At 32.6% G+C, this 23,512-nt stretch overlaps 3 protein-coding genes across 8 annotated transcripts; 1 reads left to right on the top strand and 2 right to left on the bottom strand.

Moving 5' to 3' along the window:
• The first annotated feature begins 4,762 nt into the window (after positions 1-4,762).
• On the top strand, positions 4,763-12,801 carry LOC111899984 (cold-responsive protein kinase 1). 3 transcript variants are annotated; one of them, XM_023895860.3, is made up of 8 exons: positions 4,763-5,260; positions 10,297-10,712; positions 11,046-11,162; positions 11,285-11,400; positions 11,503-11,713; positions 11,790-12,021; positions 12,121-12,274; positions 12,381-12,801. In XM_023895860.3, the coding sequence occupies exons 1-8, from the start codon at positions 4,881-4,883 to the stop codon at positions 12,648-12,650; spliced, it is 1,896 nt and encodes a 631-aa protein (XP_023751628.1). In that variant the 5' UTR covers positions 4,763-4,880; the 3' UTR covers positions 12,651-12,801. The 3 variants fall into 3 exon arrangements, with proteins under 3 accessions (XP_023751628.1, XP_023751629.1, XP_042755058.1); XM_042899124.1 differs by having other exon boundaries at positions 5,122-5,260; positions 10,247-10,712; XM_023895861.3 differs by lacking the exon at positions 12,381-12,801 and having other exon boundaries at positions 12,098-12,242.
• Positions 11,552-16,084, bottom strand: LOC111899986 (uncharacterized). Of its 4 annotated transcripts, none has more exons than XM_023895863.3 (7): positions 15,734-16,084; positions 15,242-15,431; positions 14,462-14,534; positions 14,346-14,395; positions 13,973-14,086; positions 13,460-13,617; positions 11,552-13,338 (listed from the first exon to the last, which is right to left on the bottom strand). In XM_023895863.3, the coding sequence occupies exons 1-6, from the start codon at positions 16,011-16,013 to the stop codon at positions 13,464-13,466; spliced, it is 861 nt and encodes a 286-aa protein (XP_023751631.1). In that variant the 5' UTR covers positions 16,014-16,084; the 3' UTR covers positions 11,552-13,338; positions 13,460-13,463. The 4 variants fall into 4 exon arrangements, with proteins under 4 accessions (XP_023751631.1, XP_023751630.1, XP_023751633.1 ...); XM_023895862.3 differs by having other exon boundaries at positions 11,552-13,314; XM_023895865.3 differs by having other exon boundaries at positions 11,552-13,303.
• A 766-nt stretch (positions 16,085-16,850) lies between these two features.
• LOC111899987 (pentatricopeptide repeat-containing protein At2g01390-like) lies at positions 16,851-18,627 on the bottom strand. The gene is given in 3 exon segments (XM_023895867.3): positions 16,851-17,881; positions 18,011-18,434; positions 18,436-18,627. Coding segments are annotated over 3 exon segments (1,458 nt in total). The 5' UTR covers positions 18,475-18,627; the 3' UTR covers positions 16,851-16,886.
• Positions 18,628-23,512: the final 4,885 nt, after the last annotated feature.

Genomic DNA, 23,512 nt, shown 5'->3' with positions numbered 1-23,512 from the left:
AAGCTAGCTTATCAGCTAGCTGTGGCGCGCCAAACACAGCCTTAACTCATGCATGGACCAAGGGAAATGACCAAGCAACCATTTTTATGAATCTAAGCATTCTGAAACATGTAAAAGGACATCCAATATGCTCTGGAGTACCCCATACTCACAAAGGTCCAAGCTTTGGGACAAAAAGCTCATATAAACCTATCTAAAGAGATCTAGAAAGAACATTAGCAAGGTATGGACTTTATACCTTCAAAAGATGCATAAAGTGAGGTAGTTTCTGGATCCACAAGCTTACATGCAACACCACCTTCTTTATTGACCTTCTTCCGCAACAAGAATTCACAAAATTACCAAAAAGGCTCCAAGATCTTCAATTTCAAGGCTAGGGTTCGATATTAGGGTTTAAAGGGAATGGAGGCTGATTATGGGAGTTCTAAGGGTGAGTTAATGTGTTTAAATAGGGGTGAAACCCTGTAATTTAGGGTTTGGCATCAGCCCACGGAAGCCCGACATACTCCCTCATACGCCTAGTGTACGCTACCTCCGTCCCGACTCAAATAAGGACTTACACCCGACGTATAAGGCTAGTACGCCCCACGTAATTCGAAAATCCTCAATGCTCGAACTAATAAATAAATAGATTGGTACCTAAGGATTCGGGATGTGACATTTCCCGATCATAACTTCCCAAAATGTGACTTTTCTCATATCGTTTCCCTGAGTTGGATTTTTTTGATGTCCCGCATCACAACACTACCAACGCGTATTCTTCATTCGCAATCCACCATGTTGGAGGTTCTACGCGACCGTTTTCCCTTTCCTTCTTGCTCTCCCATTGTTGGCTGTTTTTTTCCGACTCCCCCCTGCTTGCATGTCACAACTGTCATTTTGCTAGGAAATTCTATTCTCATGAAACCATCATCAATTGTAAGTCTTGTACTCTAAGTGAATACTACACTCTATGATCATTCAAATACATCTCATATGGGCAAATAAGGGTTGGAAACCCTAGAAATCCCGGCTCAAGCTCATTATGGACTAGGACTTTCTTATTGGGCCTAAGGGGCCAATAAAACATAAATTCATCAAATCTATAACATTTTGGACCATTTGGGCCTAGAATGATTTATTCTAACCCTAATAGACCTTATTGGGCCATAACAACTCCAATTAACCATAATGGACCTTAGAACCCATTCTTTTATACTATTGGGCTGTGAGATACCCTAAAGGCCCAATGGGCCGAAAACTCCTTATTGGGCCTCATAAATTCGAACCAATGCTAGAAATGGTCCAAGCTAATCTACCTCCCTTGTCTTAAGCCCAAATTTTCGGCCCATTACCCATTATCCATTATGCGTTTAAACAAAAAAAGAGATAAATGAGGAATTATGTGCATAAGACACCTCATGTTTGCATGGTGGTCTTCCATGCAAACATCACTTCAATCTCTCTCCTCCCCTTTAAAATTCGACCACCCTCTCCCTCTCACACAATAATTCATTCCAACTTCATCTTTACACTCCATTTCCTCTCTAATCTTCAAGAGTTTCTTCCATCTTTTACTCCAAAATTTCATGAGTGTGCTAGTATGTTCAAGAGTACCTCATCAAAGATCCTAACTTGGTAAGTTACTTCATGACTTAGATGTTAAACTTCATCTTTATGCTAAGATCTTTCATCAAATATCATCAATCTCTTGTTCATTCCCCTAGAATCATATCAACTTCGAAGATCTCCTCAAGAGACAAGCTAGGCCGAAAAACAACACCACTTCTTCTCATCTCTTCACCAAAAACCGAACCCAACACCCCAAGGTGAGTTCATACCCCTTTTTTTAGGTTTTCATATGATTTTTGGGGAGAATACAAGTTGCTTTGTGTAGATCTATGTGTATATGCATGACTATGTGTGTTTTCCATGAATTATTTGGTGATTATGTGTTGATTACTTCATTAATCTAAAAATATGTTAAAAACTTGAAGTTTATCAGTTGGATCTTCATAAGAACCTTGAGAAAAGTATGTTTTATCACATATATTACATATAAACTTGTAGATCTGGGAATTATACACTTAAAATAGAAAAAATGAGTGTTGTGCTCAAAGATCCATAACTTATACTCAAAAATCAGCTTTTGACAGGAAAGTTTTAGCCCAATCTCGAACTGTTTTGACCCTTTTATTGGAAATATTTTTCAAAACTGTTTTACATGCAAGAAGTTTAGGTTTCCACCTTTAAAATGAATACTCTCACGTTTTCATACGATTTTTCTATAAGTTTTGGTGAATTTTACAAAACTGCCTATAAGATTTGAAATAATTTCGGGCCAGCCTGTGAAGGTGAGCAATTTCACACTTGTTAGAAGCCATTAAAAATTATGAGAAAAAATTTTGAACAAAGTAGAAAAAATTTCCAAACTTCCAGAATTTACGGATCCAAATTTCGACTTACGATGATTTTTATACAAATTTTCCAACAACTAGGTCGGAAAAACTCAAAAACCAGAAAATGTGTATTTTCACAAAAATCAAGCCAAGAATGATATTTTTGACAAAAATGGGTGTAAAATGTTATTTTTACCACAAACTAGTCATCAACACAAGTTTTGAACAAAATGGAGACTAAAGTGTTATTCTTACAAAAATTGGGCCTTAATTGTAAATTTTTTGGCTTTTTGGGCCAAGAACGTCATTTTTACAAAAAGTGGGCTTTCACGCTATTTTAGCGAGTACTTGAACCAAAACCAACGATAACTAACAAAAGGATTAATTTGATCATTTTCTAGGTTATTGGGCCTTAGTGGCCCATTTTTATGTGTGATAGGTCATGTATAGTATTTATATGTTTATTGGGCCTCATTGACCCATTAACATGTGCAACGGACCTTGGATACTATTTGTGTGCTATTTGGGCCTGTAAATACCTTACATGTGAAATGGGCCTTAGTTGTCCTTTCATATATATATTTTAGGCTCATGTTATATAATTTCATTCCAATTTGGGCCTTTAAATTATTTACATGTTTAGCGATGCCTTAGTGGTTCACTTACATGGTTCATTGGGACTGGAATGAGTTTATACTTTTCTTTGCGTAAATTCGATTAAGGATCTAGTAAGTTTTGTCGGTTAGCACCTATTAAGTGTACGATCGTAGCCTGTAGTTATAACCAGAGTCTCTTGGAGGGAGAGCGGAGATTTGTGTATAGATCTATACGGGGATGACACCCCACACCTGAGCTGTTCGCTACACTTAGACTAACTCAGTCTAGGGTGATGAAGACCTTATAATCAAAAATCAAAATCGGTATCCAACAACGCCAAGACATGCGAAATTGTCATTATTTTAGCATGGTTATGACGACTCACTTAGAGGAATTAACGTTATGAAGTTTACGGAAGACCGTTCTCTTTTCTCTTGGATTACTCGGAAACATTCTCGTACTTGTACTCAACCTCGGGGGTTGGTATGACAACTTTCTCTTTTACAAACAACATCGGGTTGTCTAGGAGCATTCTCTTTACATGCTTATTACATTCCCTCTACATTCTCTTTACCCATTTTAGTCAAATAAACAAAAACATACATGCATTAATACAAGATCTGACACAAACATACTAAATAGTTTGTAGAAAATGATCGGATTTTCTGGTGGTTTCAAAGGTATACAAATCATTTTCACAAACATGCTTATGAACTCACCAACATTATATATGTTGACATTTTCAAAATAATTTGTATTCTCAGGAATTCGTTGAAGCAAGACGAACGAAACAAACTAATGGATATTGTGTTATATTTTGTTTCATCATACTCTTACTATTTTGGCATGTAATATTCAAATACAATACTCGATGTAAACAATGAATGTTGTTATATTACATGTGTGAGGATGATGATGTTATGTTTCAGTTATATACTCTGTAATGATATTTCAAGATGAAGTCACGCACAAGCCCCCGGACGTTTCCGTCGTCTGGTTCGGGGTGTGACATTGCGTCTCGGGAACCGTTTCTTGCGTGAGTGGTGGTTGTGTGGTATTTTGTTGCATGGTGTGTTTAAAAGGTTTTGTGGAAGGGTTGTAGGGAATTGTGGTGGTGATGAGGAGGGATTGAAAAAGTTGCTGAAAATTGGAAGTTGTGGTGTGCTTTGGGAGTTGAGGATGTTCGCGTACACCTCATATTGTGCAAAACCGAGAGAAGATGATGTGTTTGTATTTGAAGGAGTGTTGGAGTTTTGATCCATATTATGTTGTGTGTAAAAAATGAAGTGAATATATATATATATATATATATATATATATATATATATATATATATATATATATATATATATATATATATATATATATATATATATATATATATATATATTAAAAATTGAAAAAAAAAATGTTTTTGTTTCTTTTTTTAACATTTCGACCGTTTTTAACGGGTATTTTTTTACCATTATCAAAAAAGTGGAGCGTTTCCTCCCTTTGCTACACTAACGAGCCATAACGTAACGCCAGAGTCGATGTTCCGCCTGTTATACCTGTGTTATTAGGCCGCTACGTCGGAAAAATAGAAACCCAAACAATTTTATGTTATTTTGAAATAAAAATAATAATTCAAGTTTCTTTAATAGGTAGGACTTGAAAATTTGACTTAGCCTAATCATTACCAAACCGTCTTGGTCAAACTAACCTTTCTCTTTTTGTATTAATTTTCTTCTACCTTTCTACGTGGGACCTTCCATAAGGTTGAATGGGTTTGGAGTTTGGACCATAGCGAGGCTTTGTGGAGGACTTTTGGTCAAACTCTCCTTCTCCTTTTGTATTAGTTATGATCAATAAATAGATCGACTTTCATCAATTAGAACAAGGAGGTGGCCAGTTCCCTTGTGGAAGATGACAGAATTGGTGGTTCTTGTGATCCTCTTAATGATCTCTAATCTTGGAACTTCACAGTCGAACAACAACAATACGAATACTACAAACACACCCATTAGATTATCCTGCGGTATTAACCCTGTGACGTCTTCATCAAGCCTTTTCAGTAGCCTTGATTCTACGATTACTGAGCTCAGAAGCCAATTGTGGAATAAAGATGTATATTTTGCTCGAGCACATGATCTGAGGAGCCTGGACTTGGTGTATGGATTAGCCCAGTGTAGGAACTACCTTTCCGCAGCCCAGTGTGTTACTTGCTTTGATGCCGCAGTATCTGCAATCAAAACCTGCTCTTCTGTTACTGGTGCTTACGTTTTTCTCGACAACTGCTTTCTCAGGTGAGTTTTCACCTTATCGTTCATTATATATGATTTTATTCCGTTGAAGTTGAAACTTAATTGTGGTGTATGCCAAAAAGAAAATATACAACTATATTTGGCTATATTCGGATTTTTTTAAAGCTATATAGGCAGGTATACTTGTTATCTAGTCCTTGACCATTTGTCTTGGATTCAAGACTCACCTTACATGAGTTTGTGCATTTTCTTGGCTGAAAAACTTACACGAATATATTATATGTAGATGTAGATGACCCCCCTTTAATTAATATATTGGAACTGATTCCATTTCGGTTGTTTTTCTTATAAATCATTATTTTCAAATCAATACTATATTATAAATGGAATTGATTCCATTTTCGATTATTAAATTTTATAGTTTTTATCTATATTATTATTATATTAAAATACAAATAAATATAATTGGTGTGTTTATTATAGTTATATAATGTCATTTATAGTTACATATTAATTTGATTTGATTTTTATTATATTTTATAATTATTATGATTTAAAGAAGTGTAAAGTATATTGTGAAAATTTATTTCAGTTTACAAATTATATATTCATTATTCCGAGATATAAACAGATTTTTATTTTATTATATATTATTAATTGTACGATTAGATTCATACAAAGCTAACACTTTTTTGTATGATTAGACGTGGAGTTAGAATCAAGAATATTCACAACATTATCGATTTTATCCTAAACAGATCTTTTAGAAAGTTTAAATTTTTTTAATGATTTTTAGACTTAAACAAAAAGATACAGAATAACAAATATCTCTCTTTTGTTATAAAGTTTTTTTTTTTTTGGCATGTTACTTAATAAAGATAAATAGTCATTATATATGTCATCCAACAAACATAAAATAAAATTTTTATATATTATTAATTCAAAAAAAATAAGTACTTGTATAATAAATAAAAAGAGATTTATAAATATAGCCAAATTTGCTAATTATTCTACACAAAATAACCAAAAATTAGCAAATTACGCAAAATAGTCATTTCGCAAATAATTAGGATCATCTATGAAATCGGAAGTTTATCTGCAGATATATAAGTCATTAATGCACGGCATGTGCATCAAAAACTTGTACATTCGTCCATTTGTGATTTTGACCAAGTTCTTCTGTGATTTTTCTCTCCCATATATAAATACATTTGTTTTTTTGGAAAATCTTCATTTTTTCATCTTCCAACTAGAAAAGTTCTATCAAATTCTGTTGAAACTAAACAAGATTTCTAAAGAAATAAATAATAATCTAAGTTTTTTTTTTTTTGCTGATTTTTATATAAAATCTATCCATTTGTATGAACTCAAAGTCAACAATATTAGATTTCATAGTCAATCTTACCAAATTTGTAGTTAAACCTAAGTATTTTAAAAAAAGAAAAGGTCAACGTAAAATCGCATATGGGATGAGAGAATATCACAGATAGAACAAAACTCATCTGCGATTTGGTGGAATAGTTTTCGAAAAAATAGTTTTTTTATAACCTTCGACAAATAGTTGACCACACCAAATAGTAGATGGAATGCCGAAATCATAGATGGGATCTAGCCATATTCTAGTGGCTATTTTGCATAAATTGTTTTTTAAGCTATTTTGAGCAAAATAATTAACAAATTTGACTAAATTAGCGAATTTCTTACTACAAATGACAATATACGAAATAACCAATAACCCCAAATAACAATATTTATTTCTTTTTACCACCAGCAAAATAGTTTAAGGTAATCATTTGAAAATTAAGCACTTTAAAATATAGTCATCTCGTGTTCAAATGACCTACGTTTAATGCTAGGATGGTTTTATGTTTAAAAATTAGGGAAAATGATAAAAACGTCATACGAACTTTCTAGGGTTTATCCGTTGAGTCCCTAAAGTTTTTGTCGGATTTTATGGGTCCCTAAACTAGGATATGACCTGCTATTTTAGTCTCTATCAACCTATAATAGCCGGTTTAGTAACCTTTTAGACAAAAAAAAACTCACATTATGCCCATATAGAGCAAAAAAAAAAAGTTCGGGGATCAATTCGTACAAAAAAACTCTCCATTTCTTCTAAAGTCGATTCACACTCAATTCGAAGAAAAAAGAGATTAAAACTCATTTTCTCTGTGAACCTCATCAAACCCACACATCCTTCTCATCATCGCATCCATCAAACTTGCAACTCAGAGGGAGAATGAGAGGCAGCTTGTGCGATTTTGAATAGAAAGAAGGAAGGAGGGGGTCAATTCCTTGAAGAGCTGAAATCGAATCAAAGAAAATAATGGAAGGGGCTATTGATCGAGAATCGATTAGAAGGAGAAGGGGGTTGTGATCTTCGATGAGTACGTGTGACAATCGAGGGTGAAGACGTAAAGAAGCTCAACGATCTATTTTTTGGGAGGGTACGAATTGAGTTTTTTGGACTAAAAGGTCATCGAACTTATTATTTTTGTTTTATATGGGTAAAATGTGAATTTTTTTGGTCTAAAAGGTCACTGAATCGGCTATTATATGTTGACAGGGACTAAATGAGCAGATTATATCCTAGTTTAGGGACCCATAAAGCCCGACAAAAACTAGGGACTCAACGGGTAAACCCTAGAAAGTTTGTAGGGCATATTTGTCATTTTCCCTAAAAAATATTACTTATATATTTTACATTAGAAGTTATTCAGATATGTGAGTCTATTAGATGTCCAAAATAAATATAATCTTAATAACAAATTAGAACATTCAACAGAAAAGTAAATAGCATTCTAAAATAATGTCAAACTTTTTTGTTTATAAAATAATAATATATATTAATAAAAAAATAAAAGCAACTGCATTAGAGAGCACTTGTGTATATGTAAGTGAACATGTAAGTAAAAGTAACTAGAGTTCAATTCCTAAGGTTTGAAATCGATTTATGAAATCCGTGTTTTTAATAAATCGATGAAGTTTGTGAAGTCGTGTTCTAGAAATCGTTTCTGAAATAAGTGTGTTCCAGGAATTGATTTGTTAGAAACTCAGGGATTAAAAGGACTAGGAATTTTGATAATCGAGTAATCACTTTCATATTGAAGTATTTGGTTGATACTCCCTAATCTTCACTCGGATAAGACTCGGAAAATGAGAAATCTAGAATAAAGAAGATGAATGTTATGAAATTTGGCGAGTCCTAGAATTTTGACCAAAATTCGGTTAATCTCTCTTAGGTAGAAAATTGTCACCAAATTTGTTTATGTTTTAAAACCGGCATTAAACTGTTACAAAGCAATTTCAAATTGTCACAAAATAGACAAGAGCCAACATGAAAGTCAAAACGGGTCAATTTTCCAAAATTCAGATTTTTGATGTAATTTCAAGCTCGACCCTAGCCAAGGGCTTTGCCCCTTGGACCCCTCTCCCAAGGGGGTTGCCCCCGGACCCCCGTTCGTTCAGGGGTTTCGTCCATAAATGACTGTCTATTTTGAATCTTGAATAAACTTAAACACGTTTGTACTTCGCACCTTCGTTACTTGTTTAATATTCATTAAGATTGATTTCGGTCAACAAGTTAATCCGTTACACTTAAATACAATTAGTAAAACTATTCACCAACATGATTATCGTTTTGAAAGCCCGCTTATGATTTTGGTTTTGGTTTCATAGTTCAATTCCTCGATTTTGATTTTTAGCCTAACTAAACCATAATAATCTAGATTGTCAAACTTTAATTCTCAAGTGAAGTAAATTCATAGCTTATATAGTGTTCTTTAAGCCAACATAAGATTGGAACTTGTTTGATTCGAATAATATTTAAGTAATCTTTAATAGGCCACCCTGATTTTAAAAAAATTCATAGTCTTTATACAGTATACATATTACTCATAGAACATAATAAGTGAATTTGGAAATAAAATCAAAGGTTATCAACTTTCTCGTACAAAAAGTAAAAAGTTCAACATTAAACATGTAAAATGAATGATACACAATGGTCCTACTAAACGAGTGTAACATCATAAATATTGCCCATATGACAAGTGTATCATGATAAACTTTAGGGGTTGAGTGGATCTTCTAGCATAGAATTTATCTATACATGTTCTATGAAAATATGTTTATCATGAACTCTTTCTTTAATTATAAACTTGATGTTAGTGATATCTTGGCGTATCTTTTTTCTCTATAAACAATGCATGTGTTATTTGTTGTCTTCGAGTGAATTAATCAAGTATCCGCCTAACAAGGGCAGATCTTATATAGGGCTAGGGGCTATGATTTTCCTGATTTTTTTGGCAAAGTAGTCCTTACATTTTAATTTTATATATATTAAACCTAAAAATATAAAATTTTGACCATGACCCCCCTTATTTACCAATTTTATACAAATTATATTTTCGGCCCCCAAATGAAAGATCGAAGCTCCGTCACTGCAGTCTAAAACTCCAACTATAAAAGATAGGGAATCATTTTCATTTTATTTATTTTAAAATCATTCTTAGAGCACCTTTTGAGACTAAATTTATCTCTTGCGGCTATGGAGTATCGCTTGTGGTTGTGCAAAGGTTAATTGTTATGTATTGATATAAATAGGTCTTTTTAGACAACCCAAGTAAACCTTGAAAGCTATCTCTAAAAATAAGAATACCTATAATATATCATCAACCTATAATGCCATGAATATACATTTACTCTCACTAACTTGTGATATACACGATCTGCAATGATATTGACCTCAACACAACAGCTAATTAAATTGATGATTTTGATAAACCCTTATTTATTTATTTACAAACGAAACAAAAAAACCAAAATTTGTCCATATTAGATACCTTTTTCTATTATCCGTTTTAACACCACCCATGTATATCCGATTATTCTTGAGTTTTCAAATTGAACATATTTCATGCAAAGATACTTTAGTTAGGTCATATCAAACATGGCTAAGATGTATTTCAATCTTATATCAAGTTGAAGCCAAATTTGGATTTTATCATTTTGAGTTACCTTGATTGATAGGGAATATGTGTGCAAGTTCATACTAAACTGCGTGCATCTTTTGGGTTAAGGTTCGAAAACTATCCTGAATTTTACGAAGATCCCCAAGCAAAGATGGATGTTAAGATAGCTCCAACCCTGATATGTGGCAATCAATTAGCATCTGAGACAACAATTTTTAACCAAATAGTAGGAGAGCTGTTATCAGATATTCGGGTTGCTACTCCAAGAACCTCAAATTTCTATGTAGCATCCACAAAGCGACTCCCAAGTGGCAATACAACAATATATGCAATTGCACAGTGTGTTGAAAGCGTGACTCAGCCCATTTGCGAACAATGCATGAATATATCATATAACAATCTCAACAGTTGTCCACCAAGTAAAGAAGGAAGGACGCTTGACTTTGGGTGCTTTCTGAGGTATTCTCAGACTCCATTTTTTCAAGATAACCAGACAACCAACATCATACATTTCCTAAGTAAAGGTTAGGCTTCTTTTTCTCTTTCTTCCTCTTATCTTTCTCCCCCCAATCCAAAATATGCAAAAACTTTTTATCTTTATTTGTATATTTCATGTTAGCAACCATTACAGAATATTAATGAAATGCTTTTACTGAACTATATGATAAGTCAAATGTTATATTTTTTTTTGTATATTGATATATAGAGAAACCTTTTGATAGATCTTAAAGTTATCCAAACGGAACTCCCACTACTTGGAAAAGCTTTTAACTGATCATTAAAGCAAAATTACATATATTATTCTACATATAGCTTTTGCAAAAAATTTATGTAAAAAGTTGTTTTTTTTGTGACAGGGAGTTCAAGAAAATTAGGTATGATAATCGGAGCAAGTGTTGGTGTAGGTATCATTTTGCTTATCATTGCTTCGTCTTTGCGGTATAAACTACGGAAGAAGCCAAAAATAGATGAAGGTGATAACACATGTGATATTTAAAAAGTTACATTAATTTCTTTCTCCATTTCATGTTACTTAATCTCATTACATATACCAACAAAAACTACTCTATTGTATGTTTATTATCTGATACCTCAGGCAAGCATGAGTTGGAAGGGGTAAAAGCTTACAAATATACAGATTTGCGGTTGGCAACACATAACTTCAAGGAAGAATATAAAATAGGAAAAGGAGGATACGGTGAAGTATTCAAGGTAGTGATTTAAATAAATGCTTTTATATTTTATTGTCAAAATATAGTTAGACCCTGAATAATATCTAAAAAAAAAAATAAGAGTTAATTTATCCATTAACAGGCTGTTCTAGACAATAAGAATGTAGTGGCAGTGAAGAAGCTCCATGATGGGTATGGTAAATCAAAATTGGAATTCAACAATGAAGTTAAGCTTATAAGCAACATACGTCACCGAAATCTTATGCAATTACTTGGATGGTCTAGTGATGGACCTCAAGTACTTCTTGTCCTAGAATACATGCCACAAGGCAGCCTTGACAGATTCTTATGGGGTAAGATTTGAAAATCACATTACAAGAACTCGCCTTGAAATATTCTTATTCTTAATTACAAATTATCCATGGACAGGTGAAAAGAGAGGAACTCTGAATTGGAAACAACGCTTTGACATTATGGTTGGAATTGCTAGGGGTCTTGTGCATCTACACGAAGAATTTCATGTTAAAATCATTCATAGAGATATAAAGTCAAACAACATTCTCCTTGATGATAATTTTCAACCAAAAATTGCAGATTTCGGGTTGGCTAGGGATCAACCCGAGGATCAAAGTCATGTTAGCACCCTGTTTGCTGGGACACTGTAAGTATTGTTCATTACATATATAGCTCCATTCTTAATTTTTCTAGATTTGGATTTTTTTTTTTTTTTTTTTAAGTTTGAACAACAAATGCAATATAGAGGCTATACTGCACCAGAGTATGCAACCCACGGACAGTTATCAGACAAAGTTGACACATACAGCTTTGGCATTGTGGCCCTTGAAATCATCAGTGGTCGGAGGGGGACTGCTGTCAACTTAGATCCACATGGAAATAATTACCTCCTTGAACATGTAATATACAAACTTCCTTATATACTTGATTAATAGTTTTAATTAAAAATCATATTGTTATAAGTTGTAAGTTTTGAGTTTGCAATAATTATAAATTGGTGAACAGGCATGGGAGCTGTATGAGAGTGGGATGCATATTGAGCTGGTTGATAAGGCTTTAGATCCAAATGAGTATGAAGAAGAGAATATGATGAATATGATAGAGATTGCTTTATTGTGCACTCAGTCACCTGCTAATCTAAGACCAATCATGTCAGAAGTTGTTTTAATGTTGTCAAGTGGGGGATCATTTAGACGATTACAGATGACCAGGCCTACTGTCATTCATCATCATAGGAGGATTCATGTAGATGCTAAAGGATTACATCAGATGTAAAGTTTTTTGTACATATATTAAGCCACGACTGAAACAGGGTTACCAAGTTTCTAGAACAAATATGATCGACTCTAATTGACTTATTGGAAGTCTGTAAAGAGCAAATATGATTTTTATTTTAAAGTTAACGAATGCGGCTAAATATGTTAAATATGATATTTAGAAATTATGTTTTATAAAATATTTTGATATTTAATGTCACATAAAAAATTATTCCTATTTATTATCTGGTGTTCTAATTACTTTTATAAATTAATATAAATAAACAAAAAAGTCGTTTGTGTTTGTCAAGGATAACATGATTGATTATTTGTATGGATAACAAAACATAGACCATTTTAAGCTAAAAGAAAAATTAATAATAATATAAGGAAATAGTCCACTAGTGTTTATACTTATAGGATACCATGGAATAAAAAATTATCAAAATTTTAATCGAGGGTTGGTAGTGAATACGACACATTACAAACCATATATTAGGGTAACTGATTGCATAACCTAATAGTGTCAAGAACCAAATGCCCTTCAATTTCTTTTTTAGTTTTCGGATTTGACCTCTATTTTCAAGATTTTTGATCTACATTGAACCAAACCTCTGTGTATAATTTCTTCTTCGCATTCCTTGTAATATTCATGATCATCAACCCTCACCTCTAAGAATCCACTAAAAATGATGTTTAAAAAATATCTGAGAAAACGATGGCATATTTGGAAGCGGGAAGAAAACAAATAAATAAATAAGGGCAATTTTTAAAAAAAAAAAAAAATTATGACTTAACATGGAAAAGAAACAACCATATATAGCTTACCAGATTAAGACGATTTGTCACTCATTGGTATCTCTGTTGTTGTTCCCTTCTTTTTTTTGAATTTGTTAGCATCAATTGTACCATAAAGACAGATTCTAAGACTGCCATCTAGGAGTCTCTGGTGAAAGTGTGTTGTGTACAATTCCCAAAACTCATCTCTGTTGAAAACAAATATATAATTCCATCAATTCTTCAGAATCCATGGAATTCAAATACGATTTCTTGGCAAATTGTACACATGATTAAAAGGATTATCTACTCCAAATTTGGCTAAATGCAAGAAATAGCAACATTATAATTCTTATTACTTTGAACATTTTAACCAATTATACTAACTTTGTATCTCTATCAAAATTATTAGATTGTTTTTCTTTTTATGATATAAAAGATAAGAGCTTTTCTTGTTCAACATTATAGCTTCAAATGTCCACCCATTTTAATTGTAATTTGTAAGAAAGAACAATAAATAGTAGTAAAAAGTAACATTGAATTAAAGTAGTTGACAAGTTTAACCTGATCTGGGGGATGCTAAAAAGAGAATATCCCTTGACATCTGTCTGCATATCAAGCACAACAACTGATAGCCGTGATAGACCCAATGCTTCCATGTCAATTAACTTTTTGATCCTGAAAAAAATTATGCATTGAATTGTTAATCAATATATAAGGAATAAACACTTTATAGATACAATAAAATTTTATGATTTTAATGAATGTATTGTATATGTGTATCTTCATGTTCCATCCAACCCCCAAATCAATTATCATTCATTTTTGACAACCAAACACACAATGGAATGGAATCTTGAATTCCAATTCCACCGGAATGCACAAATCAAACATGCCCTAAGTATATGGATTGATAATCATGTGTAGTGGAGCCTACCTGCTTGGTGTGCCACAACCAACATTGACATGATTCTTTAAACAGGAAACCTGGAGGCAAACATGTATAAATATCAAAACAAACAAAATAATCGTGTGTGAAGAAACCAATATTACCTGTTCTTCAATCTTCAAATGCTTTGCGAAAAGTTTTGCAGCATGGCATTCTTTAGTAAAAGGCTTCAAACTCCTGAAGGTTTGTGACAAAAATAACTAATGTGTAAATGCTTAGATAACATGAGAAATTTTTGGTCATGCTTCTGTAATGTTTACACTCTTTTCAATTAGTTACAATATTAATATACACTCACTTTTTAACCAATTTAAACAAATTATACATGGTTTTAAATCACATAAGTAATAACATCAAATAGGTAGCAACAATAAGCAAGTGCTGTTTCTTTCTGACTCAAGGGTCTTAATACAGAAATAACATAATCCAAATTAGCTATATATATGGATGTTTCTTTTTGATTTGCTATTAATTAACTTGACTTAATGTATTGATAATTTTATCAGGGTAGTATTCAAAACTTAGAATTTGCCAAGTCAATCTCGTATTCATATCAAAAAATATTTATGAATCTATATTATTACTTATATCAAATATTTAACAATCTATATCGTTAGTTCCTTATTTATATGAAGAATTGGTCATTTACTCTTATTGGCTTATTCAAATTGTTCATTCAACCCCAAAACAGCATTTGTTCATACAACACTTACTCCTGAGTCGGACATCATTTATCTAGTGAGCACTTGATGAAGAAAAAGAAAGAAAGAAATAGGGTCTTAATCAAACTTCTTTTTACAAAGTACAAGAATCATATCTTTTAGTGCAACAGAAACATGGAGAGTATCAAAAGGGAGATATACTTTATGACATGAACTAATTACCTGAGTAGTTCCAGTGATCTTAAGGCAGATAAACTAATTGTAAGTAGTGCAGGACTCCCAGGTTCAGAATGTTTGAGCTCTTTTTTACATAAGACTTCTTTCCAAGATGGTCCAAAGGAAGCTTTCATATGTTCACTTAAATTACTGACATCCTGAGGTAGACTTTCAGATAGTTTCACAATACACGCATCTGCAGCATCATCAAAACCAACACAACATGTTATCAAGAGAAAATAAATGAAATATGTGTTTTCAGTTAGAAAGTTATTATAATTGTGTATATAAGAAGCAATATTTGCATTAATTCTTCTTTTATGGGAGACTAATAAGAAAGAACAAAATTTGGGGGGAATATAAAGAGAGGGTGGATTTGTAATAGCCACAAAAAGCAAACAGGTTATTTTAACATACAATGTTGTAAAAATAAACGTTCGACAATTAAACCCTAGAGATTAATAGTATATACTGGAAACTACATATCAGAAAGCATACCTGTAAATGATTCAAGTTCGAGAGACGAAAGTTGTATGCCATTTGCTGATTGATACTGCTGTATGAAAAAATCCAGCTGCTGCGAAGCTGTTGTCAACAATTCAGGTGGCGGAGGTAGCTGTGGCTGCGACTTCTGCGGCTGAGGCTGCAGCGGTGCTTTGGGCTTGGTTTTTTTAACTTTTTTTGACGATTTGGTCTTCGGTTTGAGATTATTACTGCCATGTTTTCCTGGTCGCTTTGAAGATCCATGTGGTTTTGAATTTTTCTGGGGTTTCGCCATGCCTTCTTCTGCTCACCCTGTCAATGCCGTTGGCTGGCGACTAGGTTTACAACCACGTAGGAGGGAACGGCAGACCAAAGGTTCCTTTTTATATCTAGGGCTAATATAGTAATTCTATATTTTTTTTTTTTTTTAATTCTTATTGGATATTTTAGGGGTGATTGGAATTAGAATTCGAAATGGGTCATGTATTTTGGAATAATCAAAATTAAATAACAAGTTATAGCAAAACGAATTTAAAAAGATATAATGTATAGGGAAAACACTTTTCAAATCGCTTCTTTTTTTTTGTCTTAAAATTTTATTGTAAATTACAAATAGCTAATATGTAAATAACACACAATGTATCTTCAAGGTTTTGGCAACTCATTAGTTTCAAATTTTGTTATAAAATGATAAAATTTCCTACTTTTTATTAAAACGAGTTGTCCCATTAAAACTTTATTGTTACAAGTTCCAACAATCAATGTTAGTTACAAATAATAATCATGAAAAAATGTTGAGAATAATAATCATGGAAAAATGTTAAGTCGTAAGAAATCAGGTAATGGAAAAGAGTTTTTTATGAGTATAATAACTTGAATAAAAGTATGTTGTTATTCTACAACGCTAAAAAATACTTACAAACCAAAATTATTAAAGAGCAAAGTTTTAAAAGACATATGTAATCCCCATAACTCCAACATACAATCGATCTTAATCCCCCTTCATCATCCAAATCTTTGATAAAAATGTGAAAGATAGCACCCCTAAACCAATCATGCTACAAGGGATGCATAAAACGACATGTAATCATGTAGCAGTGGAGCTCATAAAAGTGGTTCAACATGTTTAAGATAACCAAAAAACTTTAACAATAAATAGATTCAAGTTTCAAGATACATAATCCCTAGCAAACAAGAAGTTACAAGTCATTTCTTCTATAGATTCTTGATTTTCAGAAAATCTACATTTTTCCATCTGTTTTTTCTCCTTTCTATAAACCTCAAACTCAACAACTCTACCACTTTTTTCAAGACCAGACAGCAACACATTATAAGTTCCAAGAACAACTGGAATCCCTGCCTCCTTCATATCTTTAAACATCTGGAGTCCTTTAGATGTGTTTCTTGAAGCAAAGTAAGCTGCCATTAAAGCGGTGTAAGTTGTTGTGTTCTTCTCATCATCAGGCAACAAATCAAACACTTTTGAAGCCGAAACATGCTTTTTAGCACACCCAAGCTTGTATATCAACAAGGCACTTTGATTAATTCCAAGAAAGATTCCGTTTTTAACCATTTCTTCAACAATATCCACAATTTTTGGGAAAGAATTTGTCCTAATAAACAAACCCACCAAGGAAAGATACAACACTTTCTCAAATTTCATCCCCGTTTTTTTACCAAATTCATACGCCAAAACCGCACCATGAGGTCTATCATGAGCAACATATGCTTCAATAACCAATGAAAGAATCCCGGAAGTCAACGGAACAGTCTTCTCCATCATATCTTTTAGTAAAAAGTCAACCCCAACGAAGTGTTTTCTGGTCAAAAGATTTAACACAAGGTGTTCATCTATGGAGCTTGTGTCTGAAATTGTCCTTTCTAAAGGTTCCACTTTAGTGTGTTGAATTGATAAATGGCGATTTGATTCCTTGAGAAGAACATCGCTTTTCCCTGCACTTGTTAAAGTTTCAAGGGCTTTTGCGTATACGGGTTGGCGAAGTACAAGCGAGTTTTCTTTCATATAAAGAAGAATCTTCATCATAACCGATGTTTCACCAGCTTTGCAACAATTTTCAACTAGAATGTTGCATGTAGCTTTATCGGGTTGCACTCCTGCTTCTTGCATCTTAATAAAGATATCTAAGACCTCGTTGAATTTTCCTGAAATTGATTTCAGTGTACTATAATTGATGTAAGACTAGGATTAGGATATGATTACAAAAACAAAAAAAGAAAAAGAAAAAAAATGATGATATCATGATATGAACATATAGATTAAATAACACATACCACAACCAGCAAGATGCTCCATTAAGACGGTGTAAGTAAAACAATTTGGAGGGCAACCAGACTGAATCATCTCCCTGTAAACTTTAGTGGCCTCTTTGACTCTACCATGATGAAAAAGAACCTTCATATAAGCAGTGTAAGAAACAACGGTTGGATAAAAGCCCTTTTCTTTCATCTCCTCCCATAACTTCACAGACCCATCAATATCCCCATCATTCGATAGCCAATGCAGCATCGAAGTATAAGTAACCACATCAATTTTAATCCCTTTCTCCTCCATTTGCTGGAAAACAAACCTCATTGACGAAATTCTCCTTGCTTCCCCAAATATATCCATCATAGTAGTGTACGTAAACTGATCATGCTTGAAATTTTTCAATCCAGATGCCCAATTGAAGAACAGCCAAGCTTTTTCCATTGGAGGGTGGGTTTTGAGAACTTGATTGATTGTGTAAGAATCCCATTTAATGCCAAGGGTTTCCAACTGTTTTTGAGCAGAATCCCAAGTCGAATACCTAAGTATGTTTGATATGGTTCTGATTGTATCTTTCATGTACACTATTGGATTTACTACATTCTCTTTTTTGATGTTTGGTTTGTTAGTTTTCTTGAACTTTCTGGCGATTTTCTTAATGGGTTTGTTCTGTTTCAATTGGGGTTGTGAATGAAAACAATTAGCGGTAGTGTTTGCATAGCAAGAAAACCGATCAACACGAAAACGCAAAAGGGGTTTGTGGTTTCTGAGAAACCGAAAGGAAAAATAAGAAGCAACCATGAATATACGAAGCACAAACAAAACAACTAGAATTTTCCTAAGGTTTTGTCAAGTTAGGGTCACGACACCTAAATATCAGAGGGAAATCTTCTGGGTACTAGTACAAGGAGGAGAGGTTTTAGGATGTGGGGGGAAAGGAGTACCTGGAATTAAAAGAGGACCGAATAGAGTGAAGTATAGAACCAGCGGCGATGATTAAATTCTCGTGTGGCCGGCGGCGAGCAGAGGAAAGCGTAGTCAAGTGGCGTTCCAGTTTTTACTTGAGATTACGATTACATACGTTATAGGTAAACTATGACACGGATTAGCAGTTTCTATGGAATCTAGATCCGGTACTATCCTGTATTGGAATTTAAAAATATGAGACGATAGGTACACTTCTACCGATTTGCTACTGCTACGTCACCCTTTTGAATGTCAAAGTCATTTTTTCCATTTAACATCTAATTTTAGCTAACACTACTAACATTCTATTTTTTTCTAATTTATTTGAATTATGTTATTTTAATACTCAAATATTTTTTATGCATAAATATTAATCAAAATTTATTTTTTAAACCACCAACAATTAATATAATATAAATCAATTACATAAAAATAAGTATAATATTTAAATGCAGGGTCCTTTTAGTAATTTCAGAAACTTAGTTTGTGAGAGGAATTAAGATGGGGTGTAATGTGTAAATCTGAGATTTTTGGAGGTCCAATTCTATCAAATTCAGATTTTTGTGTCTTGTCCCTTCCGGCGGCATTTCGTCAAATGCATGGCTGCATTTCTTATCTCCCTCTTTCTCTAACCCATTTGTGAAATTGTCAAAGCTTAAAACATGCCAATTCAATCCTGTATTTAGCTAATTATTTATCTGGAAGAGAAAGAATAGCAAACCAAGTGTGAATCTTGAAAAAAAATGAAAGAGCCAATCAGCTCTCCCCTTTATCTCTCTCTCTCCTCTCGCTAGCTCTTTGGCGAGTTCTTCTTAGCGAGTCATTTAGCATAACCAAAGGGACGCAGTAGCGTATTGGGAGCGAGGGCAGTGGTGAGGCTTAGCGCCTCCCACTCCCGTTAGTCTAAGAAATTTGAGATTTGGTACACTCCGTATGGGTACCGAGAATCGGTATTTGGGATTGATTTTTGATTAAATTTGGTTTTTGGAAAATCGGAAACGGTATTATTAGTATCGGTTCGTCCTAAACTATGCTTGTGTTTTTTTTAATAAATTATAGTCTTGGTCCATGTGGTTTATATGAAATAACAATTTTGGTCCTATTTTTGAAAAAGTAACACTACTAGTCCTTATAGAGGGTTTTGGTAACAAACTTGCTCCTTGGGATTGTTAGCCCTTGTTAACCACAAGTAATACTTATGTTAAAAAGACAAAAATGTCCTATGTGAAATAACAAAAATATCACCACTTTGTTCTTGAACCCTAAAAATGGTTCACATGTGTCACACCCCGCTAAAGCGGACGAGGCATGGCAGTATAAAGGGTTTCATAGCAAAAGTTAAAAGACAACACCAACCATAGTTTAAAAATCATTACAAATTTACAATGGGTTTGAACAAAATTTTTAAAGAAATTACAATGTAAACTGAAATACAACACATGCGAATGCTCCTAAAAGTGATGTGTCCTTAAGTGCCACTTACTCGATGATTCCTGAAAAAACATGTAAAACGAGCGTCATTTATAAAAGTAGTTGGTGAGTACTCACAGGTTAAAAATAATATTGGTTTCATGAATCGTAATCAAAGTTTTAATAGAAGTTTCCATAAATAAGGTATATTGTTAAAATGAGTAAATAAGTTTGTATAAACAAAGTTCATTGTCATCATGAGAGATAAAGTATGTTGCCCAAATAAGATGCAACGTTCATATTCTCATGGGAAATAAAGTTTCCATAAATAGAAATATATTGCAAATGAGTAAATAAGTTTACATAAACAAAGTTCGTTGTCATCATGAGAGATAAAGTATGTTGCCCAAATAAGATGCAAAGTTCATATTCTCATGGGAAATAAAGTTTCTATAAATAGAAATATATTGCAAATGAGTAAATTAGTTTACATAAACAAAGTTCGTTGTCATCATGAGAGATAAAGTATGTTGCCCAAATAAGATGCAACGTTTATATTCTCATGGGAAATAAAGTTTGTTGCTAAAACGAGATACAAAGTTCGTATGTGCATAATGATTATACCATGAGTTCACAACCCAAGCCTAATGACCAAGGGTGCCCTCTTCTATGTCTATCGCTAACATAGGGAAATATGGTAGAATGCACTCAAGCGAATCGTGTGAGTGAGGAGTTGTCTACCTCCTAATAGCGTTATCCATAATAAACATAGGCTCAAATGAGTTAATGAGTTGTGTGAACTGATTCTAGGGACTTAAACGCGATAAGGCCTCATGAATTAACAATAACATACACATACATAGCAACATATAACAACCAAGTTTGATACAAGTCAAATTAAATACAACGAACATAAATATTTTAGGACATGCTTTTCCACCCCAAAACATAAAAATCGAAAATAGGGGGAGTCGTGAATACTCACAATATGCATTGAGATGATGCAAATGGTGCCATGAACTATATTCCACTTGTACCACTACCGATTCCTACAATAATGGTACACATTAATGAGTCTCTAATCGAAATTTATCACTAGTATACTTACTACTATAATAGAATTATGTCAATATTGTGTCAAAATTTAATATTGATAAGTTACAAACATTTTTCTATGAAAATTAAATTTCAATGAATTCAATTGTTATAACAATTTAAGTGGAAAATTCTCATTATTGAAATGTTAATATTTAACATTTTAAAAGGTGTTCCAATGATTAAATATTCAAAAACTAAATCAATTAAGTTCTAAAATTTCCAAAACTTTGCATTTCAGTTTTAATTGAAGTCAAAGACCTCAAGATAATTTTTCTTGAATTTGTTTATTTGTCTAACTATTTTTCTCCATTTTAGTTTCTTGAATAACCATAAAATCATGAAAAATACTATACAGTTAATAAAAAAAATTACCAAACTTCAGATTTTGGATCTAACTATATTAAAAGACTTCTAGATAAATTTTCATGGATTATAGATATGCATAACCATTTTCATATATTTAATTCTCTGAATTGATAAAAATTCATGAAAAATAGCAATGAGTTAAGAAAATTCCCCAAACTTTTTATAATACTGCCATTAGATATACTTAAGCTGAGAAAAATATAAAAATGGATTTCCAAACTAATTAACCCAATTTTATGATTTTTGATCATTTATTCTAATAAAAATTGAAATAAATAGAAAACAATTTCCAAAATTTCCCAAACTTTTTGTAACAGTTTTATTACATATATAGAAGCTGTGAAAAATATAAAAGATTTTTTTCAACTAGTTTTTCTATTTTTCATTGTTTTATTCACTTTAATAATCATTAATTGGTGAATAATTATCAAACAGTCAAATTGAATTACCAAAATTTTTGTAAACTTCAATTACAGTGTACATAATTCAGGAAAAATACCAATGGTGAATTTTATATATTTTAATCCGATTTTGTGGATTTAAGTGTGTTTAATCTTAGAAAATAGGGGGAAAATAGTATACTGAATATAAAAATCATAAAAATTTTTATTTAGTGTTCTACTCTATTTTAAGGTCTTCGGGTAAATTTTCATGAATTTTGGATGAGTAGAAATAGTTTTCTCATTATTAGTCCATTATAAATACAAAAATCGGGGAAAAATACTAATACATTATGAAAAATTCTGAAAATATTTTTCTGAGTCTTCCACATAGGGTAGGAGCTGCGAAAATTATTATATAGACTTTTAAAATTCCTTAAAGTGGTTTTATGATTTATTTGTACTAAACAAAAAGAAAATTCAAAACCATATCGAAGAGTAACAAAAATCAATGAAACTCACTGAGATGTCATCATTTATCTTAGGGGTCATCCACTAATTTACCTAGGATTTATAGAACTCAGAAAGTATTTTATATGAATTATTGACCTAATTTATTGCAATAGATATAATAATTCGAGAAAAATGAATTATTTTCTGAAAAATTGTAGAACATATCATTTTGTTGGTGGATTACAGGGAAAAATCAGATTTGATCAGAAAACTTGTTTTAGATTTTTATTTGGGAATAAATCTTTTTATAAACCCATTTGAAAGCTTTTTAACAACATACTTTGATGATCAAGCCTCTAAGCTTGAAGATCATCACATGCATGTTTGTTTGAAGATGATTCATGAGTTTGAAATGTTCAAAATTCGTTTTTGAAAGAAAACTTTGGATGCATGTGGTGTTTTTCCACCAAAACATGTAGAAAAGTGCATTTTCATGGTTTTGACTTAGGTTTAGGTCATGGATCTTCACCATTTTGTAACATGCAAGATGTTTTTGGTGAAAATCTACCAACATCATCATCAAAACTGAAGTGAATGAATATTCACACAAATTTCTTAGAGAATGGCATAGAAGAAGAAGGAAATGCAAGAAAAATCATGAAACTTGAAGGAAAATGAAAGGAAATTGTGTTCTACCTTAATGAACACCACTAGATGATGAATATTTTGAGCATCATGAGTGTTCTTGGACTTGTTTTCTGGAAATTTTCGTGGTTCCTAGAGATAGGAAGAGAGAAAATAGGGTGGTGAAGGTAGAGAGAAATGAGAGAAAATGAGAGAGAAAATGGAGTGTGA

This window comes from Lactuca sativa, chromosome 2, assembly GCF_002870075.4.
Source record: "Lactuca sativa cultivar Salinas chromosome 2, Lsat_Salinas_v11, whole genome shotgun sequence".
Classification (NCBI taxonomy): Eukaryota; Viridiplantae; Streptophyta; class Magnoliopsida; order Asterales; family Asteraceae; genus Lactuca; species Lactuca sativa.
This window is presented reverse-complemented; position numbering and strand designations above follow the sequence as displayed.